This window comes from Poeciliopsis prolifica, unplaced genomic scaffold (genome assembly GCF_027474105.1).
Source record: "Poeciliopsis prolifica strain line A6 unplaced genomic scaffold, Auburn_PproV2 SCAFFOLD058, whole genome shotgun sequence".
Classification (NCBI taxonomy): domain Eukaryota; kingdom Metazoa; phylum Chordata; class Actinopteri; order Cyprinodontiformes; family Poeciliidae; genus Poeciliopsis; species Poeciliopsis prolifica.
Genome location: NW_026562433.1, coordinates 1155063 through 1165924, shown reverse-complemented (window position 1 = coordinate 1165924; position 10862 = coordinate 1155063). Strand labels below are relative to the sequence as shown.

The window sequence follows — 10862 nt, the reverse complement described above, 5'->3', positions numbered from 1 at the left end:
GGGAGCAGGGGGGGTTCGGAAAGGTGGGGGAAACAAGCCGCCGCTGATTAAAGAACAATGCGCGTCAATTTGCACAAAACAACGTAACGCCATTTTCAGATCGTTTTTTTCCACAATAAAATCAGTCACGCCGGGGGAAAGTTGAAACCAAAAAACAGAACCTGAGATATCGTCAGTATTTCGGGTGTAAAAATGATTCGACACTCTTTTACATGCGAAGTTAAATCGAGTTTTTACTCGTTTTCCCGCGCTTTTTAAGTGTTTCAAGCCCAACGCTGCTCAAAGGGCGTTTACTTTGAAAAGCTTTAACCGGAAACACCTCTCTGCGTTACGGCTAGCAAAAACTAAGTGAAAAAAAAAGGAGGGGGAGGTAAGTTATTATTTGAGGGGAAAGAAAGAGACAAAGTTGTTGGACTATGCGGTGCTCACGGGGATGGATTTTATTTATCCGGACCGACTCGGTTTCGCTCGGCACCGGTCTGCTGGGAGACGAGGAGTAACGGCGCGCCGGTTCTAATCATTCCCGTTTCTTTGCCCAAACTTCCCTGCTACTATCACCGAGTCCCGAACTGGATTCCCCCTTTTCCTTCTCCTCCTCCTCTCCCTTTGAATCGGGAATGATAAAAGCAGCCGAACCGGAGCCGAGCCGAGCGGATGGACGTGCGGACGGAGCCCAGTGTCCCGTGTGTGTCTCTTCCGTCCCCCTCTCTTTAAAGCCAGCGACGTGTGGCTGTGAGCGCGTGAGATGAGCGGCGGACGTCGGCCGAGTCGACCATCTGAGCACAAACGGGTTTATTTTCTCGTCTACACTGGAGCCACATGAAGAGGCGACGGTCCGCATCCTGCTGAACCTCCGCTTTGTTGTTTCCCAAGAGAAGAGAAAGGAGCCGGACGCCGAGGAGACTTTGGTCCGGGCGGGTTTCAGGGAGCTGGCTGAAGTCCTGCAGATGTGGAGGGTCGACAAAGGAAGCCCTCCGTTGGTCACCAACCAAGTGTCCATGTTTGTCTCGCTTCCTGGCTGGACTGGCTTGAATTCTTTGTGCTTTATGTCCACGGAGCCTACCTGTGTCCGTGGGTTTTCCACACGTGGACTTAAATCATGTTAAACTCTTGAGATGCCTTAAGAATATTTTTCTTTTATTTATCAGCTTTGTATTTATTGCGTGTATAGAAGTTGTCATTGTGATTTCAAGAGTATTTCTTTTTCTTCTGTTTTTAAACGCATCTTTTTAGAGTTTGATTCAATAGAGCATCTTTTGTTCTGCTGTACGTCTCCCTCACACTGTATCTGAGTTGTAGCATAAAGGAAAGACACTGTAAACTCTCCCATCATGGACCGGCCCATAAGCAAGCTGCTGGGGAAGCTGAAGCTCACCGACGCGGGCAGCGTGAAGTTCAACAGCTCCAAGAAGAAGCACGACTCCGCCAACAACTCCAACAACAGCAACGCCAACGTCTCCGGAGCGTCCGGAGCTCCCAGCTCCGCGGCCGCCTCGCCCTCCAGGCCCGCCCAGTTCCCCGCCGCCAGCGACGCGGGAGCCCCGGTGACGCCGTCTTCCGCCGCGCTGGGCGCCGACGGGGAGCAGCCGCTGCATCCCTCCACCTTGGCGCAACTGAGGCGGCCCTCCTCCCAGCAGCGGGCCTCCTGCTACCTGACGGACGGAGTGGAGGCCCACCGGGGCCTGACCCCCGACTCTGACCCCGTGGGGGCGCTAGGCTCCAAGGCCTCTCTAAACCAGCGGCGCTACTCGCTGGAGCTCCAGCAGCTGGTCAGGCGGCAGCAGCTCCTGTCCCAGCCGCCGCCCCACTCCGTCCCGCCGCCGTACGCTGCTGCTGCTCCGGGATATGGGTCCGCTCCCAGAGGGGGCCAGGCCGAGCAGGGCTACAACTCTGAACCCGAGAGGCACAAGCGCTTCTCCCTGCAAGAGGCCCTGCTGTACAAGCGCCTCAGCACCGGGGGTGAAGTGTGGGACACCCCCAGACCCGCTTCCCTGTCCCACCCGCCCCATCGCCCCTCTGATATACCTGGTGGAGGGAGCGTGGGTCTGTTTTACCCGCCCGGTCCCACCCTGAGCCCGCGCTCGTCGTTCAGCCTGCAGGAGTCGGTGCTGGTCAGCCCCAGGTCCAGCTTCGCCTCCAGCACGGCCAGCGGCGGGGGTGGGGGCAGCCCCATAGGGAGCCGCTGCAGCAGCAACAGAACCAGCGGGATCAGCTTGGGCTACGACTCCCGCTACTCTGTTTCCGTCCAGCAGCAGCCCATGCAGGCTGGAGGCTCTGCAGCGGGGTACGGGGCTCCTGGCAGAGCCGGGGTCACCGCCGCAGAGGCCTGGACTCAGTACCTGGAGGGAGGGGGCCGCCCGGGGCCATACGACAGCCGCCACTCCTACCCGCCTGCGGTGGGAAGCCCGGCGGCGGCCTGCTACCAGGGGGGGCCCGATTGGTGGGAGGACAAGCAGGCGGCAAGAGGGAAAGAGGCGGCCCGGTACTCGGACCTGCCCGGAACCCGCTACCAGGAGGAGCTGACCCGGCTTCTCCTGAGGGATGCTGTCCGAGAAGGCGGGGGCCTGCTGGAGGGCCTCAGACTGAAGGATCCGCCTCTACCCTCACCGGGGACGGCATCAGCCACCGGACCGGTCCGACCTCAGGAAGACTCCGGTGCAGCTGGAAGAGAGACAGCGGAGAACCGGCAGGAGTTCTTTGGTGAGAATATTTTTCAGCTAAAGTTTTGAGGTACTTAGTAAGAAGAGACATGGTGATATTTCAGTAGCGTTAGCTGGAGATGCACGATATATCGACACCAACATTGTCGATATATCGGCTGATATTTTTTATTTTTTAACATATCGGTATCAGGCCGATAAATAAAATTAACCGATATTAATCTTATTGCTGTTTATCTCCAGGCAGAGGAGAAGAGAGAGTTAGTCATGTGTGATTTGTTTGGTCATGTGATAGTGATGCAGCAAAGGATTCTGGGTAGATTATCTGAAGCAGTGGTAAAATTAGTGGTGTTTTCCTCCCAAGGCATTGAAAAGGTAGAAAAATATAACATATGTCTGTTACCGTTCATGACAGTCATATTAATATCAACCCAAATTTTTATATTGGTGTGTTGGATCTAGAGATCGGAAGATGATCATTTTTGATTACTAATACTAAAGTCATTGTTTCTCACTTTGTTAATGGATCAGAACCACAAACTACTGCATTGGTTTGTCTTTTAAGTGCATCAAACATCATCGCACTCCTAGAAAATTTTGTTTTTCCAAGCAATTTCTTTTTTCGTTTTTTTTGTTTTTTTTATTTGTGGTGCTTTCAAAAACTTCTATCATCTGAAAAAAAGTGAAAGTTGGGAACTCAGGCCTGAAAGAAAAAAAAAACAAAAAAACTGGCGGTCTGTGTTGGCCAGGAAAACTGGGATCGGTGCAAATCTAGTCAAACCACAGCCCCAGTTTTAGCCACTGTTCCCAGAATCGTGTGTTTGGTCATCCAGCGTCTGCCTTCGGCGTGTTATTACTGCCGTCTGGTGTCGGATCACAGGTTTCCTTCTAAATGAGGGGTTTGCATGGAGAGATGGACAGATTAATAGCTGAAGGAGCACATCGGCTCGCTGGATGGTGCCGCAGGAACCTGCAGAGACATGCAGGGTCAGAGCGCATCGAGCGCGAGGGAAGAAAAAGAAGCGATCGGGCTTCAGAAAACGACTCCAGACAAATGGAGATGAAGTCAGAGATGTGGAAAAAGGGGGGCTGGCGGTGGGAGGAGGAACAATGACAAAATAAAACAAAGTTAAAAGTAGCACATAAATGATTTTTCAAGCTTTTGTGTGACTTTAAAGATGAGGCAGGTGTAGCAAATTCAGCAGGGCGTCTGAGTTTCTAATGCGCCGAATCCTCGCAGCTTTTGTGACAAAACATTCCTCTGCAGCACAAATTACATGCTTCCATATAAAGACAGCTCTGGCCATTACTCAGTCACACAAGATTAAGACTCAGCCTTCCTCTGTGTGTGTGTGTGTGTGTGTGTGTGTGTGTGTGTGTGTGTGTGTGTGTGTGTGTGTGTGTGTGTGTGTTTTCTGTGGCAGGGCGTGTTTCGCCCACCTCGAGTGACTTTAGGCCACAGCAATGCAGCATTAGTGTGTGTGTGTGTGTGTGTGTGTGTGTGTGTGTGTGTGTGTGTGTGTGTGTGTGTGTGTGTGTGTGTGTTTAACGCAGCCGTGGCGTGTGCAGGGGCGGGGTGCTGCAGCCTGTTTTTCCGCTCAGGTATGTGTGCCCGGAGGGGACATACAACACCGCGCTGCGCCGGGCCACTGAAGGCAGGCAGACGCTCTCACACACACACCTGCGGGAAAACTCCCCTCTTCAGCTGAAACGGAAAGTGGAAACAGAAAAACGGCAGAACTAATTTAAGCTTCCAGTTTGATCCCGCCCTCTCCCCCCCCCCCCCCCCTCCACGAACACGTTTTCATCTTTGATTGTGATTGATCATCATCGCAAAGTAGCGTCGCGCAAAAAGATTTATTTTATTTATTTATTTATTTTTGTCAATAACATCTGAAAAGTGTGGTGTGCATTTTCACTCCGCCCCACTATAGAACTCAAACTCTACAGAACAACATTTTGTTGTGATTGCAGCTAAAAGTATCTACCAGCTAGAATTATTATTATTATTTATTTTTTTACTGTTCTTCTTCAGACTTTGACTAGGCCGCTTGAAAAGTCCACTGTGGCTTTCTGGCTATACGTTTAGGGTCTCGAGTCTTTTGCAAACTCTGGCTGGTTTTCATCCGATTATCCCCAAAGCATGATGCTGCCGCTACCGTGTTCAGAGTGCCACACTTCCTCCTCATGAAATTTTACATTTGCGCCAAAAATGTGAATTTATTCATTTATTTTATGGAAATCTGACCAGAGCGTCTGCTTTCAAATGTTTGCCGTGTTGGATTAAAATAAAAAGCACTTAAAAACTAAATTCACCTCCCCATTTTCCATCCATGTACAGTTATTCTCTGCTTTTTAAAACCACAGTAAAATACATTAAACGTGACAAAATGGAGTATAAATAAATACCTTCCCCAGCCGCTCCACCTCATGCGTTCGTTTTCCGGCTCATGTAGCGATTCGAGGCGTATTTAAAGTTTCAGCTACCACCTTTTGGGGGGTTTTTCTTTTTGTGGCTTTGGCACAGACTTGAGTTTTCTCTGAGACATCAAAGAGGCGGCCTGAAGCCCAAAGCAGCAGCAGCAGTGAGGAGGAATTCTTGATTTGTGTGGCACTCCCTCAACCACATGAGAAGCAGCAGGAAAAAGCGCTCAGTGCCACCCGTAAATAGATCACAGGAAGGAGTCGGACCACCGGCGGCCTCTGCTTCACGTTTTACACTCTGCCCGACAGGAGGGAGACGACTTTTTGGTCATTTTGACCGAGAAAGGTCGCTGGAATTTTTTTTACTTCATAAGTTTTTGTTGCGTGCATAATTGCTGGAGGCTTCGGCTCAGTCGTTACAGAAGCGGTTCTGGCGGGTCGGGGAACCGAACCAACACTTTTAAACCTTGGTTTAAAAGTGTTGGTCAAAGAATTCACAGATGGTTTTCATTCCTCCTCACCAGCAGCAGTGAAACAAGCCCTCAGCATCATAGTGCCACTGCCGTGTCGTCGCTGTACGCTGTGAAAGCACAAAATCTGAAGCATGTTTGGTTTAGTTCCTGGTTCATATATTTTAGTGCACTTGAAATAAGACAAACTCACTTGAAAGTAACATTTCAGAAAGATGTAGAAGCTCATTCTAAGTCTAAATCATAATATATGTTTTTTTTATGTTCTAATTCCACCTGCAGATTATTCTACTTGAAGCTGGTACCTTTTCATCAATATTAAGAATTTATTGACTTAAGCTCCTACATCTTGCTGAAAAGTTACTTTTAAGTTAGTTTGGTTTCATTTCAAGTGTGCTAACATATTTGAACAAGAAACCAAACCAAAAATACTCTCAGATTTTGAGTTTTTGCAGTGCAGAATGAGAGAAAGTGTAAAACTTTTCTCATTTGAGTCCAGTTTAAGGGTCAAACTTTGTTTTTTTGCTTGTTAACATCACTGTACAGGTTAATGTAGCGCCGGCTTCCCTGCAGACAGCAAATCTGGTTCTCGAAACGATTTGCTGAAGGTCCGATTTCAGAGACGAGCAAACCTCCGCTAGAAAATTAGATCTGGACGCTCGAAAAATGAGCAAGTTTTAGTCACTTTCTGGCTCCCGGAGCGAATGGAAGAAGCCCTGTCATTATAAACATCCCAAATTGCTCTAAATGTGGGGGTTTGCATGAAACTCAAAGGGCCCGTCTTAAGCTCCAAACTCCTGGAAGAAAGAGCGCTCTATTCTGAGAGCGGGATCCGGCGGAGTTTCCCCTTTAATAACAGACACATGAGTGGATGAGCAAACAGCCTGGCATGGGGAGCCGGGCTTCAGCCGCGTGAAAATCCCCTAGGTGGTGCGAACGAGAGGATTTACAAGTGTTGACAGTGTGTGTGTGTGTGTGTGTGTGTGTGTGTGTGTGTGTGTGTGTGTGTGTGTGTGTTGTGTGTGTGTGTGGTGTGTGTGTGTGTGTGTGGAGCTGGATTTCAGGACACATCCTCCTGGAATGCTGCTGTAAACAGGAGCCGCCATTAAACGCCCGTTTGTGACCACTTTGTGTGTGTGTGTGTGTGTTTGTGTGTGTGTGTGTGTGTGTGTGTGTGTGTTTGTGTATGTGTGTGTGTGTTTTCTCCCCTGAACCCTCCGCAGGTACCTGTGTGAAGTGTGGGAAAGGTGTGTACGGGGCGGACAACGCCTGCCAGGCTCTGGATCACCTCTATCACACTCACTGCTTCACCTGCGTCTCCTGCGGTGAGTCCCGCCCCCCCCCCCGCCCCCTGCGGAGTTGGCGCCACGCCCTTCCTCTGCGCCTCCATCCCTCTATTTCTTTTTTTTTTTTTTCAAAAATGAAAAAATGTGACCCCTTTGCAGGTCGCACCCTGAGAAACAAGGACTTCTACAATGTCAACGGCTCTGTGTACTGTAAAGAGGATTACATGGTGAGAGCTGAGGTCGAGATGTGTTTTGACACCTTTCGGCGTCGGGATGAACTCTAATCTCCTTTTTTTTTTTATTACAGTTTTCGGGATTCCAGGCAGCTGCTGAGAAGTGTAGCGTGTGTGGTCACCTCATTCTGGAGCAGGTGAGACGCTTCCACGCTCACACCAGGGGCGATTATGTCAGATTTAAAGAAAATCCCATGCAAGCTCCACACCAGTCTTGCGTTGGGTAACGTTTTTTTTTTTTTTTTTTTTCCTTTTCTCTGCGACGACTTTACACATCCCCACGTTTCCCACAATTCCCTTTGAAGCCATTTCTCCTGGGGACGGAGAAATGCGCTGACGTCTCTCTGTTGCCACTTCTTTGGTTTCCCACGATAAGATTTGGCCTGGAATGTTTGCCTTGGCTTTTTGGTAAATAAAGACTTAAGGCTGTGCAGTGATTATCTGCAGACTTTTTTTTTTTTTTGCCTTATATGAACCACGTCGTGCTTATTAATAGACGGCCTGTGAGCCACGGGAACCGAACTTCACATGGCGAGCTTGAGGGCCAAAGAGTGAGGAGAGCTGGAGATGTTTATCTAGAGAGCAACTTTCCTCAGTCTGGACATTTTAGCTTAGTCTGGAAAAAAAAAAAAAGTCTTTCTTTACGTCTTTGTCTCTTATGTGCTGACTTTATCTATACTTCCTTCTTTTATTCCTTCCATAGTTCCTTTTTTGGCCATCCTACTTTTTTTTGTATCCAACTAGACATCTTGTTAGCTGGCTAGATGTTAAAAATCTTCAGGAAGTCCAGAGTTTGAAACGCAACTCTTTCTGTTTTAAAGCTGATCCTCCTTGGACGCATCAGCCACATGTGACCTTTTCCAGAGTTGCAGCTCATTAACCCTGCAAGAATTTGTACATTGTCGTCTTGCGCAGTAGGAAGCACGTTCTGTTCTCGTGCATCTCGGCTTGTATTCTAATAAAAGGTTGATAAGAGAATTATCAGTGAGACGGATCTAAACACAAGACGAAGAGGTCGAAAAGAAACAAAAGTGTTTCTACAGTTTTCCCACCGAGGGATAATAACAGATGGCTCTGTTCTACAGACTATATCCATCCATCCATCCATTTTAAACACCGTTGACCCGACTGGGTGCTGGTGCCGACCTCCAGCTCACGTTTCAGGCGAGAGGCACATTTATAGCTACAAATGTAAAATCTAAAAGTTTTTCCGATGTTTGTGTCCAGATCCTGCAGGCCGTTGGGAACTCATACCATCCCGGCTGTTTCCGCTGCGTGGTGTGCTCCAAGGCTCTGGACGGGGTTCCCTTCACTGTGGACCAGCACAGCAACATCTACTGCGTCGCCGACTACAACAAGTGAGGATCCACGGCTTACTGAGCCGCTCTCTCTTTTTGGACTTGGAAAAATTGAGAGAGCCGAAACCTTCAAGTTGTGCTATATGTTGACCGTTGAGTTTATTGCATTTCCGTACTGTGTATGCTTACAGTTTTGTTTCACATGACAGACGCAAAGTGAGTTTCATGGTTGGCAGTCGTTTCCACAGCAAATAAAACTTTCTCTGGTCACATCTGCAGGACTTTTGCTCCAAAGTGCGCTGCCTGTTTGCAACCCATCTTACCGACTGAAGTGAGTCGCCTCTTATCTGTTTTAATGAGTAATCCTTTATCTGGTTTGACCTGGTGGTAAAGGGCATTGTTTTTGCAGCTTTTGTTTTCTCCATTGTGTTTAGGATTGTAGCCCACAGTAGTTACGGACATTTTCATGTGTCGAGTTGGGACATAAAAACTCGACAGAGCAGATGGGCTTGTGCTTTCTCAGGGCATTTCTCCTGGGCATTTAAGAAAGCAGCTGGAGTAAACTCTCCACCTGGAATATGAATCATGAGGGGAATACCTGGCATGAAACTGTGAGTTACAAGGCAGCGGCTTAGTCACCCAACAAACCGGCACAGTGCCCAGGGCATTTAAAAGCCCTCTGTGACGAGCCTACAAGGCGCCCCAGTGGTGAATTACCAGTTGTTGCATCAAATCTTAATATTCCACTCATGCAGTGGATGGAAGAAAAAAAAATACTGACAAAACTATTGATCTGTTACTTATGTTGATTCAGGGAAGTGAGCAGCTATTAATTTATGTAATAAAAGTGAATTGAGAACATCATTTTACTTGGAAAAACGTTATGCTAACAAACGACACCCATCTATTCCTTTTTTCTTTTGCAGGACAATACAGTCCCATTTAATTTCTTTCTCTATTTAGGATTCAGAGCTAATTTTCAACAGAATCAATTGAAGCTTCAGAACTAAATTTCTTAAGTTCATGCAGGTTATCTGTATTCAGGCGACATGAAATGCATGACGGATTTCCCTGAAGTGAATGCAGACGTTATTGGAGCTCTTTTGTTTCGTTCCCCAGGGCAGCGAGGAGATCCTCAGGGTCGTGTCTATGAACAAGGACTACCACTTCGAGTGCTACCACTGCGAGGTGAGTTATATCTCCCAACAAAGGTTTCCTCCCGACAGTCTCCCTTCCAAGAATTTCGTTATGTAATCATCGAGCGGCTGAGCTGCCTTCCCCTCTGTGTGCATTCCTGTCCTTATCCGAGTATTTTTCCTTTTTTTCCCCCTGTCCTCCCAGGAGTGTGGCAAGCAGCTCTCCGATAAGCCCGGCTCGCAGTGCTTCCCTCTGGACTCTCATCTCCTCTGCCACTCCTGTCACATGAGCAGAGTGTGTGGCACACACGGCGTTCCCCCACACAAGACACACTGATCACGTCGCGCAGCTGTGGATTTCCTCAAAGAATCGATCGACGCGTTCTCCCATCTTTCTTGTGCGTCTTTTTTAAAACGAAACTGCTGCCGTCGAGACGTTTCATGTAGTCACATTTCATGTCCTCTGATTGGTCCGTCACATGTTCTGCCTGCTGTACTTCTTGTACCTTTACTGTACTATAGTTTTAAGAAAAAAACACAAAAAAAAGGGAACAGACTACTGCTCTTTAACCCCAGTGTTGCTACTGTTTGCTGTAGAAGAACAAAAGGGATTTTACTGAATTATGTTGTGTATATACATCATGACTAGCAAACTTTTGCACTTAAATATTGACTTTACTGTATGTTACATGAATCTGTGCAAGCTGAAGAGAAACCATGTTGTCATTTCTGGGTGTTAAGTATTTTTCCATTTGTGGTCAGATTGTGTACTTACAGATATTGGTCACAATTTCAATAAAAGCAAATGTTAACAGATTTACAGGGAACGTCCCTCCGACCTGCAGCGACCCTACGCATGTAAATGTGGCGCCTTTCAGAGACGCTAAATTAGGTTCCTAGGAATTTGACATTTCTCAGCTGCTAGATTTGAGAGCCTGTATTTATTGTGCCAGGAGGATGAAGAAAGACGGGGGGAAAGAATCCTCTTAATCCAACCATTAAAAGTTGCCTTGGAGGCTTGCCGGGGAAAAACCTTCTTCTGATCTTCCACCACAAACAAATTAGTGGAGTTTAGTAAACCGCTTTGATCAGATGACACCAAGATTTCATCTCTCAACAAAAAACTAGCTGGGTTTGTGCAAAAATCCCAAGTTGGATGACAATGGGAAAATGAAAGATAATTGGTAAGTTTGGGGGAGGCTCTGTGATGCTGTGGGCCTGTTCTGAAAAGTGCTTGAGAGCATTGATGGGTTGATGAGAAAGTCTGGGAACTTCTCACATGCATGACTGAAGAGAGGATGGATGAAGTGACTTAAATCTTTAAATACAACAGACTATGCTGTTGGAAGGGATAA

The 10862-nt window shown here is 47.7% G+C and overlaps 1 protein-coding gene across 1 annotated transcript; it reads left to right on the top strand.

The window, feature by feature from the left end:
* Positions 1-381: 381 nt before the first annotated feature.
* On the top strand, positions 382-10323 carry ajuba (ajuba LIM protein). Its single transcript, XM_055060156.1, has 8 exons — positions 382-2700; positions 6778-6879; positions 7000-7067; positions 7148-7210; positions 8301-8431; positions 8651-8702; positions 9491-9559; positions 9713-10323. Exons 1-8 carry the CDS (start codon positions 1332-1334, stop codon positions 9842-9844), a joined length of 1986 nt encoding a protein of 661 aa, XP_054916131.1. The 5' UTR covers positions 382-1331; the 3' UTR covers positions 9845-10323.
* The last annotated feature ends 539 nt before the right edge of the window (positions 10324-10862 follow it).

Excerpts from the sequence above, each read along its gene's own strand:
- ajuba (XM_055060156.1), top strand. The coding sequence starts at position 1,332 with ATGGACCGGCCCATAAGCAAGCTGCTGGGGAAGCTGAAGCTCACCGAC. Across the intron at positions 7,068-7,147 it reads ACTGTAAAGAGGATTACATG|TTTTCGGGATTCCAGGCAGC; the intron begins GTGAGAGCTGAG and ends TTTTTATTACAG. Across the intron at positions 8,703-9,490 it reads AACCCATCTTACCGACTGAA|GGCAGCGAGGAGATCCTCAG; the intron begins GTGAGTCGCCTC and ends TTCGTTCCCCAG.